The following is a 24327-nucleotide window of genomic DNA, read 5'->3' as shown; positions in this document are numbered from 1 at the left end:
AACGAGATTAGATATTATCAAAAGAAATAATTGAACCCTAAATACATTTTCGGAATGAGAAAATATAAAAAATGAAAAAAACAAATCACCGCAATAATCTTTGAGACTTATAGATTAAACATTAATAAAAGCGTTTTGTTCAAGAGTACTTGTATATAAACTTCCGGCTAGCGGGATTGTGACGTGTGTTAGTCCAATAAAGTTGTGCATCAGATGGAAAAACTTTGAAAATGACTTCTTCTAAGGAAATTATACAGCAGCTAAAAACAGCAATAGATGCAGATAGAACAGATATAATCTGCTCTGTGATTCAAGAAATGCAAAAAAGTATATCTTTTTCTTCGCGATAGGATAAAACGTTGCTAGACGTCGACCCAAACTTTCGAAGTTTAAAACTCAGTCATTAGTGACATAAATATATACATTGAAGTGTAAAGAGCTTTACGTCCTACAGCTGTTGAAACAATATGTACATAATTAAGATTAATTAGTAATTAGACACGCTTGTGAAATGATGCGCCGCATCCATGAAGGCGTGTAGACACAAATTGCACTTAAGCAAAATGCACCGGGTAATGGGCGAATTTCACAATATATAAGATGTGACGAAATCCGCATTTGCCAAAACAAAATTTATATAAATCATAAGTGCATTCTCTGTCTTGACCAAGGCAAGAGTGAGATAAATTACAGGAAAGGATAATTCTGTCTTGTGTAAGTAGTCGTTCTGTTTATGACTGCAGATACCAAGGAGGTGGAGAATTTAAAAAGAATTCTCTGTGAACCAGAAATAGAAGGAAACACCTTGCTTCATTATGCCGTGAAGGTATAAGTCCATAATGCCTCAGTATTGTGACTGAATTATTATTGTAGTGATTGGTAATTTAAAGCAAGATAGGAATTCATTTCTGCTAATATTATTAGTAATAATCATGTTATTTATTTGCATCATTTACATTTATGAAGAGATGAGAAAAATTCTAGACACTACTAAAATATAGTTCTTTCTCCCCCTGCCCCCATAGAATTATACATTTGACTGAAATACTTTTTAAGCTGTTTACAAAATTATGTAACAAAGCAAAGAACAGCATAGCGATCCAAAGAAATATTAACAAGTTACAAAATAAGTGTGAACAATGGAACTTATAATTCAATATATCAAAATGTGGAGTTATGCATGTGGGAAAACAGTTTGAGATGCACATATGCAATAAAAATGGGAGACAAGTTGGAGAAAAAGAAATCTTGTAATGATTTAAAGGACTTGGGGGTTAATTTGAACTGTGAGTAATCTTTTGATGCACATATTCAAAGAGTGGTCACTAAGGCAAATCAGATGGTTAGCATTATTACCAAAAAAGTTTAGTTATAAAATAATGGAAAGCTTGCCTTTTGTCATGTGTATTTTTTTTTTCAGTGTGGCAAGCTGGATAAGGTGCGTGCACTTCTGGCTGGAGGAGCTGATCCATGTGTCCCCAACAGTGAAGGCAACTGGCCCTTGAACTGGCATCTGATGAAATGCGCACAGTGTTTAACGAGGAACTACTGCAAGCTACTGCACAGTCCAAGTCAGTGGAAGGGAGATAAATGTTAGATGTTTGTAACTGTAAGTGATTGATTCCATCTGTATTAGGCATATACCATCTGTGCTAGGTTAATATTCGGAAAGAATTGTCTATAATGTAATCATGATTAATATTTGTATCCTGCAGTCTGGGGCGTGTTTGTCAGCTTCTTGCCTCTGGAGTTGAAGTCAATCTTAGAGACAGTCCTGAAACACAGAGCACTCCACTTCACTGGGCAGCCAGCTATGGCAACAAGGATATGGTACAGTGTCTATGCTGTGAGTGGGCTGCCTTCCACTAGCTCTACAAGGATTAAACTCATTAGACTTATCAACCTATAACTATTGTCATTACTCCTGCTCTCAACTTTAGTCGATATCTGAACTGCACATACTGATGAAAGAGAAGCAGTCAGTTTTATTTGGATTACTTAAGAAAACGTGTCAGCAAGTGCCTTCTGTTTAAAGTTTAATAATTCTTAGAAGGCACAACCATTAAAATAAGATGACCATCCTCTTCATGCTGCATTGGGTTACCAAAATTTGGCTGCGAGTCAAATTGAGTGTTGGTAAACAGGACCACCACTTTGATTGTGACATCTAGCCACACCTGCTTTTTATAAAGAAGAAGTTGTTTTTTTTTTATGAATGGATCAGTCAGGAGGGTTTAATTTTTAAATAGCGATGATGCCTTCCGTGAGTTGAAATCTAATGCTTGAAGCAAGCAGCCATAAGTATGAGGTATTCCTTTGAGGTGCAGGAACAGTGACATGGACTTCTCATTCATAATTTACAAACTTAATATCTTTTCTTGGACTCTGGGTACACTGCAGTAATACTGACTCGTGTGTTTGTTTAGGAAAGTACATGTCCAGTGTAGACTGCATTTTGCAATGCTTGCAGACTCAAAAATAGCTGTTCCTAGAAAAGACCAATTTTTCCACAACATCTTAGGAAATAAGTGACATATGTTTTTTCTTTAGGTTAACAATATATTTAATAAATGTTTTATCATTAATTCTGATCCTTTCCTGTTTTGTAGAGCAAATTTTCTTTCCATTCGCACAGTCATTCATTTCTGTGAGACACCATACTAAAGCAATTTTTGGTCTTGAGAATGAAATTATCAGGAATATGCCCCATCTTCATGTAACAGACTGCTAAAACTGCTTGAACACTGAATGCAATTAGACATGCAGGTAATTTTAGTTTAACTGTTGTGTTTAAACTCAAATAGGTCTTTCTATGCACAGCTCGTGGAGCATTGCCTAACATCTACAATGCATCAGGAATGACACCACTCTTAGAGGCCGTTAAACGTGGGGATAGAAGTGTTGTGGATGAACTTCTGTCATACGGAGCTGACCCTGACTTGACTGTCACTGTTGGGTGAGAATACCAAGATTATTTTTTGTCCGAATTTGGGAACAGCAAAAACCCTAAGTAAAAGTACATTATGTGCCAGTAGACAAGGAAAGAGGATTTTTGGGCAACTATGTAACTGATAGGAGCCAGACTGTGTTCATATGGCGTGAAACATCCTGCCCTCCACTTTCTTGTAAGGTCTCCCAAGGCTTAGTAGCTGGCCCCATTCTGTTCATTTTATACATGAAGCCAATTTCGTCATGCATCCATTCTCACTTTCTCATCTGCCATATGCTGATAACATGCAACTGTGCTGCTTCACCCTGCTGACTGAGTCTTACTCTGCTGTTAGCATTATAGGAGCCTGGATAAGGGGCATCAAAGATTTCATGGTACAAAACAAACAAACTTAGTGATGAACAAACTTAAAGAAGTCCTCTTATGCCTGAGAAGAAGAAATCAATCATTGCTTATTGGTCCCCCAAAAAGGTCAAGGTGGGGGAAACCATTATCACCTTTATGTCATCTGTCAGAAATTTGGGGCTCATCTTCACTGCTGACATAACCCTTGATTGGCAAATTATAGAAAGTCTGCTTATAATGAGCTGCATAAGATCAGTGCCGTCTGCCACATTCTTTCTCACACCCTGCTAACAGTCTTCTCTTCGTGTTTGTTCTATCTAGGCATGATTATTGTAACTCCTTGCTTGCTGGCTGGCTGCCCTGCATATAGCATTTATAAACTTCAGAAAGTACAGATCTCTGCTGCATGTCTGGTGCTTAAAGCTAGGAAACAGGACCATGTCACTCCTTCCTCTTCCTTCATTTTCTACATTGGTTACCCATCCGTTCTCACCTTCAGTACAAGCTGTGTGCTATGTTTTAATTTCTGTGCTGGATTTTCCTGCTTATTTCTCTAAACTTCTCTTACCCTACATCCCAGCTAGTCAATTCCACTTTTTGTCTGATGACCATATTCTGACTGTCCCTGTCATCAGAAGGACAGAATACGGCTACAGGATTTTTAACTACTGAACAGCAGACCAGTAGAACTCTCTTCCATATCTGCAACCTTCCTACCATCAAATCTATTAAACTTGCACTAAAAACACATCTCTTCCATGAGTATTGCTCCTAACAACAGACCACGTAATGCTATCCATTCATAAACCTTTTCTCTTGCTTTTTTTTCATCTGTTGACTAGTGTGCCTGCTCATCTTGCTTTGCAGATTCGTGTAACACGCTCTTAATCCTTATTGTTTGTTACCCAGTTCTGTTTGTCTTTTATTACTTATCAGTACTTCTGTTCATTCTTCCGTTCTTTGTTTGCTGTCCATGTCCTGTTTTTGTCTCAAGCGTTGATAGCATGCCTCTTTATGACCATGATCATGCCTTATATATGTCACATGTTTGTAATTATTATTAGAATAAAAGAAAATTTCAGAATCCCATATATTTTGATTTATATATCACAGATGTTTAGGTGCTGGTTTTGGTGGCTTTATCATTTACTATCTTAGTCTTAGGCTGACATTTAACTGTAAGGGAAATACATCTAGATGCTTTATTCCCCTTCTCCCACTTCCTTGGACTTACAAAAATAACTTTCAATCATTCAGTTAGAGATTTTTCTAATTTCATACAGGTAAACAATAATGATCTTCGGTTTGTGGTAAGTGTAGTTATTGTCTGTTTTTGAAGACTATGTTACACAATGCATCTAAGCTTGTTTGTATATTATGCTGCTGTTACAGGGAGTATGTTGGTCAAAATGCTTTTGATTTGGCTGGAGATCGAGAAGACCTGCTTCAGGCTCTGAGGGCACCTCGACCCAAAAACACGCTCGTTATTGACAGTGCAGAGAATGGAATGCACCATGGTCAGTTTGCTACTTGTTATTTTGTTGCTAGAAAAAAGATATTTCTCTCACACTTTAAGCTTTTTTGGGAGCTAATATTCCAGGCATAAAAACTGTCTAAATAATTTTTAGAGAAAAACCCAGCATTTAATTCATTTTTGTTCCATAGGAACACAAAAGAGCTAGAGAGTTATTTGTATAATGTCATATATGTAACATTTGTTCCCATATGCATTAATTATTACATGTAAGAGCTTGATAATTGTCATTGATAATTCTTATGAATCTTTCCAGTTCCAGGAAGTAAGGCGAATCTTGTGAGATTTGGTAGTATGGCATCTACTGATGGCCTTCTCAATGGCGATGGAGCTGGTGAGCCCATGTCTCCTCAACTCCTGACACCGACTTTCAAGGTGAGTGTATGTTTATTGTATGTGCATAAAAGTCTCTTCTTTTCATTTGAATGCAACCTTTATTTTTGAATTAATGTTTTGAAGTCAAATTGATTGCTCAGATCTGCTTGCTTACCTCCTGTAATGGCCTTGCATAGAATGAGACAAATTTGGGTCGACTTCTTTTCCTTCTCTGGCTGCAGTGTCTAGAGTGTCTTAAGCCTATCAGCATGCAAAGTGATCACCTTTGAATCTTTAAAGGCTTGCCTTAAGACCCAGGGCAGTCCAGTGGTGCAATGGTTAGCACCTGTTACCAATACAGTGAGGGTTGGCTGTCCTGGGTTATCTCTCGTCTCAGGCACTCTGTTCTCTCTCTGCATGTGGCATATGTTTTTACAGGGCTGGTAGCCTTGCAATGATATAGCCTTAGTTGCTGATTGAGCATAAAACACCAATTCCACCCCCTGCCATAAGACCAGCCTCTTTTGTGAATATCTCCAGTAAATGTATCTCCTGGTATGCTCACCATCTTTCTCGCTTCTGCCCCCCCCACACACACACCTTTGTTTTTTGTTTTTTTTACCATTTGTACATTATGTTTGCCATTTTTTTTTTAATGCTGCTATTTTGTTCAAGGCATTAAGCTCACTGCAAAGCAGTGAAATGAAATATGTATTGCTTTATCATCACTGTCGTCGTCATCATTTTCATCAGTTTGAATTTGGGTCATATATAGGCATGTCTCTTGCTCTACTATTCTGTTGGTTTCTGCATCTTTTAAGACCAGGACTGGATTATATTTAATGCAAGAATGTGACACATCTCTTATTGTTGTCTTCATAAATATTTCCTTTTCATCTAGAAACTTACGCTCTTTGAAGACATAATGGCATTGGCACACCACTTAAACCCATTTTGACAGAAGAGCGGCTGAATTTACTGTGGCCCCAGCCACAGAGCATTGTACAAGGGGGTGGTAAACCTTTCGTGATCAAAAACTCACTCACAGTCCTCATCTCATCCTCACCTGATCAAGGTAAAGTTTTGAATGAGTGCAAGAGTGCAGTTTTAGTTGACAGGTGTAATCCTGTTTGTGGACAGGAGTGCATGTCTTTAAAGATTGCTATTTATAAAAATTACAAAAAAGGGCAGAAACCTTACTTCATGTCAACAGAAAAGTGTATGACAAGGCTTAATCGTTTACCCAAATTAAAACAAAATCTGATTGTTTCACCCTTCTCATCCCAGTCATTGTCTCTACTTTTCATCCTCTAGCTCGCCCCAGTGATGTGGCAGGAGTGTGGAATGTACGGCGACCAAAGTTTGAGTCACTGGGTGTCAACATCTTGCTTGATCTCTTGACCTCCTTGGCTGATCGGGAAACCCCTCACATAGTGTGTCATGTGAGCTCTCGCCTGTGCCCTGGTTATGGAACTTACAAGCTGACTATCAGTCCCAAGCAGGTAGACATTTTTTTTTACAACTGACAACAGAAAAAAAGTGACCTCATCCTGGTTTATTTTTAGATTGCAAGCTATAGCTTGTGGATTTATACAAATAACGAAACTTGTATTACTGGACTGCTTACAGACGATTTTTTCTGAGGCAGGTGTGTACAAAGCTTCCGGTTTTGTCAAATTCATTGTTTAGGCTTACTGAGACTAATAGCAGAGAACCTTGCAAGAGGCTAAGCATTTGTCTTGGCAGACAGACAGCAGTGCACCTATACATGTCCGTGATACAAATAGAGGGGGGTGGGGAGAATTGGTGTTTTACGCTGTGCCAGCAACTGAGCTATATTACGGCAAGGCAGCCAGCCCTGTAAACAGATGCCATGTGCAGAGAAAGAACAGCGTGTCCGAGACGAGAAATTGAACTCTGGGCAGCCAACCTTCACTGTATTGGTGACAGGCGCTAACCGTTGCGCCACCAGACCGCTCGATACAAATAGAGAGTCACCTGTATTGCCATATAACTGGTTTCTGTTGTGTACTCTGCTCTCAGTACCCTTCTGGCTGTACATGGCTGATAAACAGTTCCACATTCTGAGTGCAGAGCTTGAGTTTATCACTCATCTATCATCATCCATTAGACCAGAGTGGATATTTTGAGTTGTTGTCAGGGATGCGTGTAGCACACATGAACACACTATGTCTACAAATATGTTATCAAACAACAAAACAATATAAATCTGTCTTTGGGCTTCTCAGATTTTATGTTTCAGCCCTCTCAAAATATTTTTTTCTTTGTTCCTTTTCTTTTGAATTTAAGTTATCAGAAACAGATACAAAATACTGTCATGATATGTTGTCACAAAAAGGCAGTTCTTAACAAAGACATTACATAGTAACTTACCTTAAATTCTTCTGATTATTTCTCATGTAACACAGCTCTTAAACGTCTACAGTCTGAGAGAAAGTGATGGGATGGGGAGAGGTTGGGGAGGGGAGGGATTGATGTTTTCTGCCAAGCCAGCAGCTAAGGCAATATCATGGCAAAGCAGCCAGCCCTGTAAAGCAGATGCAACATACAGAGTAAGAACAGCATGCCCAAGATGAGATCTGAACCCAGGACGTCAATCCTCACTGTATTGGTGGGCCACAAATTTTGGTATGGGATTACCAGGTTTGCACATGCAGTGACAATGTGTTACATCTACCAAAGTTGAGCATTTTCGTTACCCACATGAGTTTCAGGTTTACGTGCTGTCAAGCTAGCTCACACACAATACACGCCACCATCCACCCATACACATCTAAGGGGGATAAAACTGGTCTCACAGCAGGTTTTCTGCAGTTCTAAAGACTGTAATACAAAGAAAGCTTTATGATGAAGTGACTACAAAAATTAAAAAAAAAAGAGAAACAATGGGAAGATAAAACCAAAACATTTGTGAAGCTGAATATGCATTCAGCTGTGAGGAGTTGAGTGTGGATTGTTTTATTGCAGATGAAGATTGTCTGTGGAACATTAGAATCTCTAGGATATGCAGTTTCAACACTTTTACAGTTGATGTCACTTTATCAAGGAAAAGATGAAATCACCATTCCTACATTGTTGGTAGGTGTGTTTGTATGTGTGCGTTTGTTCCTTTGTATATCTGAGGCACGCAGACATATATTTATGAGTATTTGTGCTTCTTTCTTTTTGCTTCAGATTTAAAAAAAATATAACTGCATTCCATTCATTTTATTTGTTTATTTCACAGCAACATTTTCTGCATTTATATATCATATTATTGAATAATTTCAATTTCAAATATGTGCAAGACAATCCATACAATAGTAATAAAAGGACAGATGAAATGTCTTCACTTCACCAGAAAACCATCATAGTACTGTCACGCTATATGTAGTGTCAGGAGGAGGAAGAGCATGCACTGCTCTACACCTCTTAAAGACAGCATTTACAAATGTAAAAGACTGCCCATAGTGACCTAGGTATTTGAGTTTCATCCCTGTCAGGATAATTATTGTCTAACGGCCATATTTTAAACCATATTGATCCAACAGATATAGTTTCTTTGTCCAGTAAAACAGGTAGGATTTTTTTCATGGTGCTTATTTCCTTTTTTCTTAGATTGATGACTGGCCAGAACTACCATACAGAGGTGTGCTGCTGGACTTTTCACAGGGCCGTGTTCCTACCATGGTAAGAGTGAAGCCTGTTATGTCTTTAAGATACCAGTAGATAGCACAGTTTATAACTGTTTGTCACCTGCATACAGACTGCATACAATATTCCAATATAAGCAAAGAATTCTCAAGATTATGCTGTTTATCCAGTCCCAACTGAAACCAGCAGAAATATTTTTGTTATGTCTTAAACATGGGTTATGTTTGGTAGGTGTGGTTTGACAGGTATCAGCCAAAATGAAGTCAGCTAGTTACCGATTACAGCAATTAGGAAAAGGGCTTAGACTCTCTATGCAAAAGTAAATTTTATTGACATATCAGTGCTGAAGAAGTTGTAATAATAATAAAGTTACATAGTATAATATCCCATCCCTATAGGCAAGGTCAAGGCACAACACCATAACTATAGGTGACAATGAGATATCAAGATGAATTATGAAGACTGAGGAGCGCAGTATTATTAACCCATTTAAAGTGACAAAATGACTTAGGTGTGTAGCAGATTCTGTACTTCACACTGAAGGATAGCATCCACATACCACACAAACCACAGTCTACAGCTCATGTAGCATACAGGGAGGAAGACACACCAAAGTTCCAATCAGCACCTCTCCACAGAAGGCACAAGTTGCCTTACAGGGATGAGGGAGCCCAAACACACACAAAAGTCCACAGTTCCACAAAGGTCATAGAACCGAAGCCTGCGGAACCAAGCTAATTGTGATGTCTTCCTGTTAAAAAGTACCAAAGTCACTGACATGGAAGGAAACACCACAGTGGCAGGTACATCAAACACACAATATGAAGAAGGCATCAAATGAGACAAAAATGTGACGGACCTGCTCTCTGCAGCCAGTTAAGTGAAGAGACATCACTCTTAGCAATTCTATGTGATGTCACATGCATATGAAATGACATCTTAAAGTTATTTCCATGAAACTTTCCAGCCAGAGTGAAAAAAACTGACGTTTCCATGGAATGAAGTATAATTGGCTTGGTGATCACTTTGGTAAGAACAGTAACAATCACTCACACAATGCTTTGATTTGAATTGTTGCAGATGTTTCTTGAAGAAATTTTGGATACACTGTCATCAATGAAGATAAATCAGGTAGCACTGAAATGGCAGTTTTCAAGTTGAGGTCATTAATTGATTCTCAGACACAAATATGCACATGCACTTCTTAATTGATAAAATTTCAAGTTTTATTTCTTTTCATGATGGAAAAATATAACAATAATTGAGATCACTTACCTAAAGATGTATAAAAAATATGCATGCATATTTAAATTTGTGCATGGATATTCAAATGATTCAAGTGTTTTAATAAATGTGAGCAACATATGCCCTCTTTCTCTCTCTCTCACTCACATACTCTCTCTTTTGTGACCAAAAGAGGTGTCATTGTGATATTTTGGTATATCAGTGCACATTTTATGATATCACTCCTTTGACCTTGCTCTGTGTGCATGGTAATGTTTTGCAGACATGTGTCTCAAAACCACAAGGGCATTATTCACTAAGAATTTGGGAAACAGTATTTTGTAAAGAAAGAGTTTTGATAAGGTAGGAGATGATTAGAGGGTTTATTCTTCAGGTGTATATGTACTCAAGATTCAAGACAAAGTCACCCCCAGAGTGGCAGTTCTGTTTCAGTAGGAGGTGAGTTCACTTATTCCCTAATTCTTTTATAATTTATGTCAGGCATTAGTTCAGGCAACATAAAAGCTTGCAAAAAATATTCCAGCCATATTGTGATTGTAGCAAGGATAGGTATAAAATATGCCGTCAAAATATATGCCAGTGCTTATATGTTAATATGTTTGCTGCCCAATTCTCATATGCTTTTTTGTCCAGTGTATTTGCTTCCTAGCTTTGTGCTTACCTTTGACTGGCATCATCTCCACAGGGAGCTTTTGCATCTGGTAGACTTCTGCCATCGGCGACAGATGGGTCTTGAGCCAGCACTGGAGGTGGGACCCAAGGTTGAGTTTGAAGAACTAGGACAGCTTTACTCTGATTTCTCAGACTTCCTTGCATGCTTCTCTCATTCTGAGTAAGTTGGAAGAGTTGCCTGTTGAGTTATGTGGTCAAAAGGTGTTGCAGAGCAAGACAGAGCAAACAGTGTTGGGCATGTTTGATTGTGAGGATGTTACAGCTGAAGTACACTCTGACATCTTAACATTTTATTCTGGGCTAATAAATTTTTCTTTCAGTTTTCCTTTTGTGCCTTGTGTGACAGATAAAACCCAATGCTGGTTGAGTGACTTGACATAATATGTTAGAAGTGGGTAGAGTATTGGTGTCTGAAATGAGAGCCACAAGGGTTTGATATCCTTGCTCCAGTTGACCTAGCTGTCAGGAATAGGTGCCTGACTCCATAGAGGGTTGGGGGAGGTAAGGTAGCAAAGGAGAAGAGATGAGTGCCTTCATGTAAAGCTAGTCCTGAGAAAAGGGAGGTCTCTAACACTTCACCCCTCAATGACTAAGCAAAGTTAGGAGGCGACCTTTACCTTTTGTTTTTGCATCAGATGGGTAGACTGCACAGATGTTAAGCAAGTTGCTGTCTCTCTTTGCTTCCAGCTTTGTGAGCTGTGGTCCTCGACTGAGCAGTTTTTTGCTGAACCTGACTGGAGAGGATGAAAGACTGGACATCAGTGAAGTGGGCAAGTTTATACCGATTGGACGTGACCAGACCCTGCAGCTTTGTGGTTACCCACTTCATGACCTCTCTACATCTGTCCTGCAGCAGCTACCCCCACATATTGTCTTCAATGAGTATGGTGTCAAAGTAGGACTCAGTTTCTTTTTAAATCAAATGTTCTAAATATTCCAGCTTGCATAATTGTAAAGAGACATTGCTTTAAAGACAACAGGACTCTTGGTTACAATTTTATTTTTTTAATATATATATAATATAAATGGCTGTTCCATTTTTTTTAACAGGCTGACCATGATTTCAACACCTTTTGCACACCACTGGCTGAATTAGGGTAAAAGTGATATATTTTATGTATTTAGCTATTTAGGACTCATGATACAAGCATTTGACATTTGCTGTAATTGTAACAGAGAATTAGTCTGGGATAAGTTCTTTTTACTTAAAAGTTAATGGTGATCAATTGCAGAGTTATAGTCTTTTTTTTATAATTTGTTGTTCTTATGGCTTAAAACATGTTTTTTTTTCAGCATCCATTTCTTTGTCTGCCCTGGCACAGCTGCATGGAACAGGTAGATTTTTTTCTTTAACTGTCTTGTCATTCTGTAAGTCTCAAAGAAAAAATGTATTATTAAAAAAATTTTTTTAGTAAGAACTTGTCATCAGTGATTGATATTGTCTTCTCACTTTAGTCATATGAGACAAATAACTTAGTAGTTTAAATGTGAGATCTGGCACATCTTTGCTTTCAAACTGTTCTTTATCAAGTAATTTTGGGAAACTTTTTTTCTCCTTTCCATGGCACTTCTGACCGAAGTTGATAAGGTCTGCTTATATTTAGGAGTCACGTTTATTTGTTTCCTGCATTTTGGGGGCTAGTACCAAGCTATGACCTGGTTCCAGAACAGGGCAGCAACAGTAATGGAAGATGAAAGGTGCAGTTAATAAGATCTTCTCTGCATGACTTATCCCTCCCAGTCACGTGTTCTTTGGAGAAACTCGTTCATGCAAAACAAAATTGCATGCACAAGCACTGATATGGAGAATGCTTGCTTTTTTCAGTTGCAGAAAAATGTGTGCTGTGTTCAAGAAAACAACTATTTTATCAAAGAGTTATTAAATATTGAAGTCCTGTGTTTGACAAGAAAGATGATAAATGCAGAATGACTGCGCACAGAGGTGTTACAACCAGATATTTAGATCTAAAGAGACTCCTTAGTCTCCTCATTGTGTGCAGGCTTTTGAGTCAAAAATAATTTTGTGTCCAAACAAAAAGAAAGGCAGCTGCAGAAAATTATTCCTCAAGTGATATCCTAGGGACTACATATAGAAAAAGAAGAGAAAAAAATGTATTTTTACTTGCCTTCTTAGTGCTTGTGGGTGCTTTCAAAACAACAGTCTTCGAAGTGACTGGTTTGAGTTAATGTTTACCTGGTTGCCTGTTTGTGGCAGTCTGGCTGGATGCCCAGAAGCTGCAGCAAGCAACATTTTTCAAGCCGTGAAAGCAGGTAGCAGTCAGGGGGCCTTGGGGTGTGTGGTATGTGACTGGACTGGCAAAGGCCATCTGACACACCAGCCGTTTGCCTGGCCTGGCTTTGTCATAGGTGCTGGCCTGTCCTGGAACACAGAGTGTCGCTGGGTAGGTGTGAACTTTTTAATTAATTTTTAATTAATCTTAGGTATTACAGCTTATAAAAATGGAAAGATTTTTGTGCATGTTGAATTTTTATGTGGCTGCACAGTGTTAAAGAGATGAGGACTTTTATGCTATGATAAGGGTACTGAGAATTCTTATAAATTTTACAGAAAGCACACTGCATTGCAAAGTTTTAGGGGAAAAAAGTGAAGGATTATATTTGCTAAAATTTTGTAAGAGTACAAAATGAGGAAATTCAAGAGATAGTGTAACAGTTTTAAGTGCTTGAGTCCAATATTACTTGCATCTTTTTCTGCTGCTGTGGAAAAATGGGCTTTCTTTTCAACATATCATTATAGGACTTCCTCCTGAGTCATCTTTCAGAACTTATCAGCTACCATGTGTTTTACGATTCCTACTGCGTGACAGGGGAGATTATTGTTGAGCTTGGTCGTGCTGAGACATATGCAATCCGGCGAGCTCGAAATCAAGCAGGTCAGTTTGTGTTGTAAGCTTCTTGACCTGATTTTCTGAAAGTGGGGAGGTAAATGCAAACTGTTTGTGGAAAAAGAAAATAAATGTGGGGTAAATACATGATGTTTTTTTTTCAATCTAATGTCAAGTGGATTGATAAATTAGAGACAAAGCAACCAAAGTAGTGAGAGTGGGTATGCATGCACCCACATGCACAGCAGAGCTTGGAGGCCATGTCTTATTGTCTATCCTGTATTTTGAAAGAACCTTTGACTTCTTGTGTGCCATTTTTTCAAGGGGAGGATATGCAAAACTTACCAGAAGATCAGGGTTCTGTTCTTTTTCGCCTCCTCAACTACCCAGATGGTGTACCCCTGGAGAACTTATCTACCGATGCCTTACAGGTATAGATCACAGATTTATAGGAATAATATTTTTATATGTTAAATTATAAATCCTCATTGAGACAGATAAACTTAAAAATTTTTTCTTTGTAGAGCAAGATCAAAACTGTTATGGCTGTCTTTTTTATTCTTGTGCACATATGCACACATATACGTGCATGCACATGCAGCGGCTGCGTTAGGGGGTGGCAAATGGGGCGGCTGCCCCAGGCCCCGCTCTCGAAGGGGCCCCGCGCACTTCAGCCCCGATGCCATCTTTATGACTTATTGCTAGCTGTGTTAAACAAGTTGTGACCAAAAAATTGACGTTCAGAAAACACTTCGAAGTTCTAATTAAGCAAATTATTGAACCCATGTCTTCATGTTAAACCCGACAATAACATCAAGCAGTTTATTAAGTTATCGTCACCATATTATTTTGCTTTAAGAAAAAACCGCTACTGTCACAAACGGTGGGGAAGGTTACAAACAATTAAAACACTAAATTCGTGTGTTATCTGGCGAAATTGATCCAGCCTATCTAACTGTATATAAATCAGTGCTTCCAGCATCATATCAATAGGGATGTTGATACACGTACTCCATTACCCAGGCCCCGCGCGGATGGTCGGCCCCAGGCCCCGCGTTTTCTTAACGGTTCCTAACGCCGCCTCTGTGCACATGCACCCACATGTATGTATATGACACGCATACAGTAATGCACACCCTCTTCCAAGGGTATATCATAGGTTTATATCATCTATAATTAGGGGCAATTTTGAGGACAATCTGTTATTAAAGAGTGTGTAGTGAGAGGTGGGAGGGCAAAATAATGGCATGAGACTGCTTGGACACAATCACCATGAGACGGTAGTTGAGGTATCTACTTGGACATGGTCACCATGAGGCGGTGCTTGATGTCCCTACTCAACTCTGTGGCAGGTTGTGTCACGTCACATCAAGAAATGCCAAACAGCACTGTCCAAGACAACGCCCAATGGTCCACAGGCACAGGCACTAAATAAGGAACTTCTCCTGACTATAGATCTGATGTCAATGGCTTGCAAGTAAGTTCACAACTACGAGCGGTAACTGTGCAGCAGCTTGTGGTAATGCTGCTTGTATTTGGTGCTGGTTGTAGCAAAAGTATGGCTGGTTTATCTATGTTGCTTGTATTTAGTGCTGGCTGTAGAAAATGTATGGCTAGTTTATATATGTTGTTTGTATTTAGTGCTGGCTGTAGCAGCAGTATGGTTGGTGTATGCATGCATGTGAATAGGTAGAGGGTGGGGGAGTACTTAAACAGTAAAGTTTTAGATCTTAAATCTTTTTTAATGTGAAACGCCTTTTCGTAACATCAGATATGCTGTAACTATGAGGTGTATTTTTAGATCTTAACCTCCCTACATGCAGTTCCTGGTGGTTGCTGTATTTAGTCTCTTGCTCTGTAATGATACAACAGGTCACCTCTTGGCACATGGCAGGGCTACAGAACAGGCATATCAGAGCTGAGGATATTTAAAAATATGTTGACAAAAAATGTTCAAAATAAATTTATGGCTCTTTTTTTGCAGGATTGGCAAGGCGTTAGTGTTGGCAGGTCGAAAACCTGGGAGTCAAGGCAGTGCTGGCTACTCTGTGGTCAACTTTGGGGTGAACAACCTGACCCCAACAGCACGGACTGACTTGGCTAACAGGTGAGCCTGTCAATGATGCCAGTTTTTGTTCAGTTTTGTTGTGCAACCAGTATTACCCGTGATGTCTTGTGCAAATTAATTGATATAGTTCATTTCTTCTTTGACTGTACCAGATGACAATAGGAGATGGGGCAGTTGCTCATGCTAGCTCACTGTCAGGGGAGACAACTTTTCGGTAGTTAAAGAGCTAGTGTAACCCTTTATCTCCTATGGTCATGTCATCTGCTAAGTCTCGAAGAAAAAGAGAAGTTACTCTTAAAATGATTTTTTTACTAGTAACATGGGTTTTCATGGACTGGATTTGTTAGAACAAGTATTCGATTGTAACAGAACAACCTGGCTGTCACAGTTTCAAAAATATGATATTGAGTTGAAACTAGTGTTCTGAATGATGAATCTGTGTGCGGTACAGCCAGGTGACTGGGAAAAGGGTTTGCTAATGTGTGCAGGCTGCTGGAGCTAATGACAACCTACAAGTCAGTATGGTCCTGTCGCTACTTGGAGGCTGTTGGGCTGACGGAATCCTTGGCTATGTTACGGAGTCTGCTACGTGTTCTCTTGCCAGATTCCCATCCAGATTCTTTGCTACAGAATCAAGCCAAGGTGTTGTAGGAGACTGCAACTTACACTAGCGTGTGCTTGCATCATCAATGTGTGACGTGTGTGCATGTGCAAATGGTTGGGACCTTCCTGTTCTGCACAGTGAAATGTCTTTCTCAGGTATGCATCTAACGTTGCTTGTGTTGTGAAACGCACATTACCAGTTTCGTCATTTCACAAAGGCTGCTTTCATGTCACTGGCAAATCATGCCGGCATCAGCTGCAATTGCAAGAAAGAGGAAACAACAGTGGGTGCAGGTTGAGTAGGTATTTATTATCAGCATGCTTGCAAACAGGAGAGTGTAACCTTACATGTTTTCCTATGACCCTAAGATTGTAGGTAAGGGGAGACAACTGGCAGAATCAGCATCGTCTTCAGCTAACTTCAGCATTGGTACTTGTTGGTACCTCTGCTTGTTTTGTGCAAACTGCCTCATCAAGGATGCGGCATAATTTTCCTGATCTGATGCTATCTGTTAAATGTGATTGTACTTGAACTCAATCTTTGTTTCTTTTGCAAGTGTTTAGATGAAAACCTGATAGGTATAAAGAGGTTTGCCTGTGTTTATATATATATGCTCATACATGACTGTGTCTGGACTTACATGCCTTGAGTACTTCTCTGTTTCATCTACCTACCCAACCCCACACATGCAGTCAGCCACACTCATGCATATTAAAACCTGGAGCAACTTATGTTTGGGACATTTGTGTAATAACTGAAACAAGCAGTGAAGGCACTCATGGTGTAATGAGAGTGCACTGAGCACAGAGACTGTATCTTTGCCACACAGTTAAATTGTGGGAACTGTGCAAGTACACAGAATGTCAAATAGCCTCAACTTGTGCTGAAATAGACCGTGATATCAGCTTGTGATGTGTGTAATGTGTATTATGTAGACATTCACTGAGGTGGTCAGAATATGTCATGTATAGACATAGTGTGGTTAGAATACTGTATAGATGTGATGTGAGCAGAACATGCGAGTCTAAACATAACCCTTATATAGATGGGCAGTACATTTCATGTTTTACACAAGAAGTAAGCTTGACACCCTGTGCAAAGGCTTCCATAAGAGTGGTTTCCCTTATCTTAACATTCTTGAAGGGGTAAGCTCTTTGTATTGTTGTTTTTCTGCTGTGATGTGATTGGAGTACCATTCTACTAACTTACACTTGTTGATGGCATTTTTGGCATTGTGCTGGACTAGTAGGCCTGTGGCCTTTTTTTTATTCATTTACTGATTTAATTTTTCTTATTGTGATGAGTCCTTTAGCTAATGCCATAATAATTCCTTCTTACATGTTATCATTGCGATAACCTTACATCCAGGTCAAACAGGCATTTTGCTTTAATCTTACATTTTTAATATAATATCTCTCTGCTTGGTGATCTTGTGGATACCATCAATTTTCTGACATTCTGATCTACGTCCCTGATAATGATTTATGCAAGTCTCATCAAATGACTTTACGAACTGTTGATCTGGACTCAGCTGTACAACACATTTGAAATTTTAAACACTTTAGGTTTTAAGTTAAAACAGCTTTTATGAAATGTTTATAAACAGCTTAGAAGCAGTTTTTAAAACATCTGTTTATTTGTTTCTACAAAACAATTTTAAGGTTTACATGTGTTGTGCAACTGAAATCTCAACTCATTAACTTCCTGATCTATGAATGTCATCTGGCAGAACAACAGCCCTTGCATTCCATTAACTTCACAAAAACAACTGCAGGATTTATGTCTTTGTGTTCGCACAGTAAACCTGACTTTGGCTGGGGTACTGTGTTGTAGAAGCTCACATTATTGCTATCATTATTCCATAGTTTTGGCATTAAGTAGGTTAGTAGGCATGCAGTGAATACAAGAAACAGATGTGTTTTTTTAGGTTTCTTGAAACCATGTACACAGGATGACAGCATGCACTGTATTCACCTTCAGGTGAAAATAATATCTTTGTCTGTGGATGCCATGTGCAAAGGGTGGCTGAAGACAGCATGTGTTGCATACAAGGGAATGTGGGCACATTAGATGCAAGATGTGTCATTGGTAGACAGCATGTAGCACAGTGCCAAAATATTTATGCAGCGTGATTTTAAATGTCAGAGTTTAAAGGCATCCTGATTACTCTCATGGATGATAAAGCTGCTTGTGTCAGCCTTTCTCCAGCTGTTTCCTGCCGCTTTTGTGCTGGCAGACTTACTGCTTAAATGCTGCAGTAGTTGGTAATGTATTCCCTTATGAAAAAGTATGGATGTCTTTTGAGATGTTAATGGAGGTTAAAAACTAAACATGTTATATTGAATGATGTGCCAGTTATCAGAAACTGTTGTGTGCTGGGCTTACCTGACTTGTCTTTGTCAAATGCTATTGTCGAAACTGCTATGTGTTCTTGTTCACACAGAACATTCTCTTTGTGATATGCTATTTTCTAAGGATTTATGTGTTCTTGTTCACACAGATCTGTTTCCAGTGACAAGTGCAGAGAACGCATTTGCAGGAAATGGCGTGATGCTGTGCTGTGCTGGCTAATGTAATTATCATTGAAGGATAATTAAAATTTAAACTGTGAGTCATAAACAAGCCCCATACTTTATATACACACTTAAAAAACTAACTTCTTGAGTTGCATGCATGCATGCATACAGGATACAAACATACCTTTGTGTGTGGGTGTAAAAGCATGTCTGCTTGAGATAATGCATCTTGTGTTTGTTTATACCAGTGTAAAAGATTTGATGATAACGTCTTTCCCCTGGAGATTGACAAACTAGTTGGTTGGTTTTCTCCTTTGTCAACTTAACATAAATTCCTAATGAAAAATTTGCTGTGGTGATCAAGAATGTTCCATATGTACAACTTTAGCATTTGGGCAGTTTTATTCCCCTTGAACTTTAATATTTTCGATCATGTATTGGGGAAAGTAGTGTGGGATGTCTTCCTTTTGGGGAAAGGATAAGGTGTAATAATTATTAATTGGAGAGGAGCACTGTTGTACTTAGTTTGCCACCAGGACAAACAGACCCCTTGCTTGCTTTTGTATTTACAACTCAATTCCTGTAGTAGTTTCTGTTGTCAAATGCAAGGAAATTATTAAGGAATAATTTGAGAAAGAGATAAATGACAAAGGAAAGAGTAGCAGTGTTACTTATTCTCTTTAGATCCCTAGATCACAGCTAGTTTGGGGAGAACATCAAATGGTAAATAGGTCTTTTTGAGAATACATTGTGTATAATTTTCAGTAGTAATCTTAGACTTTTGTATATATGCGTATCTCATTTTACAAGCACCCAAAATCTTTTTTGACTTGATGATCACCCAAAATCTTTTTTGACTTGATGATATGTGAACATTTTCCCCTTGGTGAATGTACATTAATAGTGTCATGTGGTGTGTGGGGATGTTGATGTAAAATGTGCAGGTAAGCTTACAGTGTACAGCCGTGTGTAAAGTAACCTAGCACAGGTTTATTAGAGCACATTTATAGAAGCATGGCTTCTGGAGCACAAGTACTTGTATGTTAATGTATTTCAAGACTGCATGGATATGCTAATGATATACACACATATAAGCATATTTATAAGGGGTTGCTGGTTTCATAAAGTCAGCGTGGTTATATTTGTCATGTGTGGGCATAAACATTATAAGTACCAACATCAGTCATTCCTGGCTTTTTGTTATCAAATTAATTAATATACTGTTATTGTTTTCCTTATTTTCGCATGGTGTAGGTACTGAGCAACGTAACTGAGAGCAGCTATCAGCATAAATGTTTTTTTGTTGTTTTTTTTTTGTTTTTGATAATGGCACCCTGTCAGTTGGTGATGCTGGCAAACTGAAACGCAGGGCTACCATCTCATGCATTGTATGTCAGAATTATGAGATTCATATGCATCGTCCTTGCCCTCTTGTACATCATTTGGTTGTCTAACTTCAAGGTGTGGTCCTTTTCCTTTTATAGTTATGGGAACACCTGCAGTCAGCAGATAAATGAAAATGGAATGAGTCCATGATGAAGAAATAGCAGCAGCAGAAATGTGACTGAAAGGCCACAGCAGAAGGGCTTGAAAAATCTGTTGTGACAATGGGGAAAAGAAAAAAAATATTAAAAACACATATTGGCATGAGCATGAGAATGACAGGCTGAATCACAACAATTATGCAAACTCAAATAAAAAATATTCACATAATGGTGAGGATTCTCTATCTTGAAAACATTCACATGCTGTCTACATGCTTTTTTTAAAACAAAATTTGGAGAGTTCTGTTCTGAACAAAGGTCTGAACATGTCAGCTAACACTCTGTTGGATGTCAACTGTTATGCTCATTGGTTTAAAAGAAACATTTACATGTGAAACATGCATGGATATGTGTGTGTATGCACATGGGAGCAAATGTTATTGTATTAGTACGGTGGTGTTTGCATGTGTAATTTTGTGAAAAAGAGAAAATACTCTTTTGAATAATTGCACCAGTTAAATGTAAGCAAAATCACAAATGAGTTTGCAAGTGGTTTTCCCACCTTTACATGGAACGTTCTCGCCTATTATTCACCTTCCTTTGAGTGGAGCTGCTACTCTCAATCTGGCCGTAGAGCAGCCTGTGAATGGGCTATCCTTTGCTTTATTTCTTTCCTAAAAGGCCAAAGTTCCTACCCACATTATGGGCCTCGCCTTCTGCTGCTTGTTATGACCGGTTTATGTATAGAGAGGAAGCTGGTTGCCATGTTGGGACCACCTTTTGTTGGATCAAGGATGCAGTGCTAATGACAGCTTGAGGGTTATTATAGCCCTGACGAGGTTAACAGCGTTGCCAGCCAGTCAACTGCTAAGTTTCAAAATAACAACTGAGACAGGCAGACAAATGCAAACATGCAGGTTTAAATGCGCTCTTTACTTGAATGTTGGCGCTCAACTTGTTACATTGCTGTTTTTTTCTCATTGTTTTCATTCCCTGTTTGGACAAACAAGAAAAAACAATCTTCCAAATAGTTCCAGATGTTGAATGAGCTTTTGTATCAAATTTATTTGTTGACTTTTTAGAGGGAAATCAAAGATGAACGTAGACATAATGTTTCCTTATGTGGCTCATTTTCTTGTTTTAACTGATTAATTGGTATATTCAAAGTGCATCTGTTTTACAACTTTGGTGGAAATAGTTTGGGAACATAAAGTGTATGAAGGTTTTAAACTGAAAAAGATCTTGTATTTCTGAGCAAATTTTATTATTTATCTATATGTATGATTGTAAGTATTGATGTTTGTATGAAAGTATGTGCATGCACAAGTGTATAAGTGAGAAACACATTTTCTTCTGGTAACAGAAGATAAGATAATTAATACTTTCAGTGGGTGCCTTAAATGCATTGACACCACCTGCTCCCAGAACCAGAACCTTGTCTATACCCGAGTGAATTTACTCATGTGATCATAACTATTTTCTAGCAAATGTCTCTCAGCGATAGGAAAGAAGGAAGTAGCAAGAAAAGGAACTAGAAAAGTGCATATTACATACATATATAGGTATTGGACACTCTACAAATGAGCTGAGCTTGCACAAGTAATTGGTGACAAGGTTGAACAAATAACAAGGTTGAGCTTTCATAAATAATGTTAACAGTATTGAATAAAATCTGGTTGCTAGCAAGACGATAAATTCAAATATTATCCAAGGAAGTCCAAGACAAATTTCTTTGGCTCATAATACACACACACATAAACATGAGTATATATATACACAACATACAAACATATTAACATATATATACACAACGTAATGGGCAGACATACATACCCATACAAGACATTCAATTAATAGTCAATACACATGCATACCTACACCTCATACAAGTGAACCTCCTAAGGAGAATGCTAGGTATTATGGTAGACCTACAAGTCCTTGTGTCTGTTATTGAGGAAGGTGGCTGCTGGCACAAAGGACCTCTGGTAGGCAGTTTTTTATGCATGTGGCACTTTGTAGCGCCTGCCTGATGCAACAGCTGAAACTTAGGATAAAGAGGGCGTGTTTAGTCTGAAGTGATGTTCTATGCCAGCATGATGTCAATAATTTTATTTGCCTGGTGGATGACTCTGGCCTTGTCTTTGACAAGTGAAATTCTGAAAGGGTGCAAACGAGTGACTACAACCACATTCCCATCAACACCTCTACCAACATCATACTCCTATCAAGAGCCACCACAATCTCCACTACAGTCATGTGGGTATTGTTTCCAGAAAAGACCTTAAGTTCGACAGGGAAACAAAGAAAAGGCAACTCAATACGTCTGCCCAGTTTTTTTTTTCTAAGCAGCAAGCCACAAGGGCCAACAGACCTTTGTAAGCACGAATTTCATAAGAGGGAAAAACAAATCGCTAATTTCCAGTCAAAACAATAAACCCGACGGAACTGGCTTCATCCGAGGGCATTAACTCTATTTCCGCCTAATAGTCTCTCAGAAGGTGGTTGGAGGAGGACTGACATGACTTCATCAGTGAGACTCGCTAAACCTCTTGACCTCCCTCGGATCCGACAGAAAAAAATGTGCTTGTTGGGGCTGGCGAGACGAAACCTCTCCTTCAGACCGATTGTGAACAGCAAAGACATCATGGAGGGAAGTTTTCTAGAAATTGCCTCGTGGTATTGAGGGATGAATGTCGCTCACTGTGAAATCGTTCCCCTACTCGGAGTGGAGCGAGTAGCTGCCTTTTGTTTTCTCGATCCCTTGACATCACTTGATGCAGGGGACGGTAGTTATGAAGCGAGGGTAAGTAGTTGCCCTGGGGGCAGCCAACGTGGGGAACAAGAGGACAAGCGTCTTGCTTCTAAAATTATAAATCGGTGTCCATACCCTGCAGATGTTTAATTAACCCATTGAGCTGTACTATAATTCAGTGGCAATTAGGTGCAATGGAGTAAACAAACATGAGAAGTGCCCTAGGGGATGGACACCGCTTTATAAATTTAGTTCCCGATTCTGTTCTGAGGGGAAACTATTTACCCTCTCTTCATATGAATTACTCCCCATCCCATCCATGGGGGTGACTGACTGCTCGATGAGCATTTGACCTAGCACAAAATGTGGACAGTTATAAATTAAATACTTGAGTTGCTGACTGAGCTGCAGGCAGGAAAATAAAAATGAACCAGTGCTTTGCGGAATAAAGGTCATTAAAATAAAAATCATTGCTAACTTTTAAAAAAATCCAAACCAACTGGCAGTTCTGAAACAAAACCTCACTGCAAAATTGCTTGGACTGTTATAATCATTTGTTGCACCTTCTTAGAAAACAGTCAAGGTTTCCGTTTTTTATTCTATCTCCGGCTCTATTCCATGCTGTCAGTTGAACTTTTACCTTTTTCTGAGCTCCAACCCCTTTTCACAACAAATGTTGGTAACATGTAGCTCTTGCTTCATTACCAATCCGGAATTCCTCCCTACCTTCGAAAACTAACCTATAAAAATTGGGCCAGAAAAGCATGTTTTCGAGCAATAAATAACAAACACAGTAATGTAACACGCATTTATTAGCTAATGATGATTATTTCTCATGTGAATGTCAAATGAAATCCTCGAGCAAACAGCGTACAGAAGCTTTACAAATAGGTTTGGGCTTCGTGTGTTTTTCCACGCGCTGGTCAACGAGCAACGAATCCCGATGGGATCCGGCAGAACATTCTAGAAGCTGCTCCACCAGAAGCACGTGATTTTACACAATCAGCAAACTATTTTTGCGCCGGGGCCGCCTCTGTGTCAGCAAGTAAGATCATCATTAACCGCGAAATCCACTGCATCTTCTAGAGTCCACAAACACCCCCTGGCCAGCCTCCCACTGCTTGCTCCTCCCTTCTAATCCTGCGTGTGAGCACAGTTGGTGTTATTTCCCACCCGGGATGGAAAGAGTAAAACGACGCATGCGCAATTGATCCTGCCGGTCCTCCTGCATCCGCCTTTACAGCTTTCTTTTCTTTCCTTTCTTTCTCTCCGCCTTGTTTTATACATCCCATCGTCAGTCTAAGCAGACTTGCCCACCAGCCGTCCCGGCTGCACTGCCCTC

General features: G+C 39.1%; 1 protein-coding gene across 1 annotated transcript; it reads left to right on the top strand.

The window, feature by feature from the left end:
• The first annotated feature begins 154 nt into the window (after positions 1 to 154).
• LOC112570090 lies at positions 155 to 21487 on the top strand. The gene is given in 26 exon segments (XM_025248314.1): positions 155 to 327; positions 744 to 826; positions 1421 to 1493; positions 1496 to 1571; positions 1716 to 1846; positions 2821 to 2956; positions 4688 to 4812; positions 5086 to 5204; positions 6046 to 6060; positions 6063 to 6219; positions 6459 to 6646; positions 8133 to 8243; positions 8763 to 8834; positions 9879 to 9929; positions 10417 to 10481; positions 10729 to 10875; positions 11403 to 11610; positions 11766 to 11812; positions 12009 to 12050; positions 12931 to 13117; positions 13474 to 13609; positions 13886 to 13992; positions 14914 to 15038; positions 15546 to 15668; positions 16118 to 16271; positions 18734 to 21487. Coding segments are annotated over 26 exon segments (2790 nt in total). The 5' UTR covers positions 155 to 230; the 3' UTR covers positions 18749 to 21487.
• The last annotated feature ends 2840 nt before the right edge of the window (positions 21488 to 24327 follow it).

The sequence above is a fragment of the Pomacea canaliculata genome, linkage group LG8 (genome assembly GCF_003073045.1).
Source record: "Pomacea canaliculata isolate SZHN2017 linkage group LG8, ASM307304v1, whole genome shotgun sequence".
Taxonomy (NCBI): Eukaryota; Metazoa; Mollusca; class Gastropoda; order Architaenioglossa; family Ampullariidae; genus Pomacea; species Pomacea canaliculata.
The sequence above is the reverse complement of the archived record's forward strand: the minus strand, read 5'-3'. Positions and strand labels throughout refer to the sequence as shown.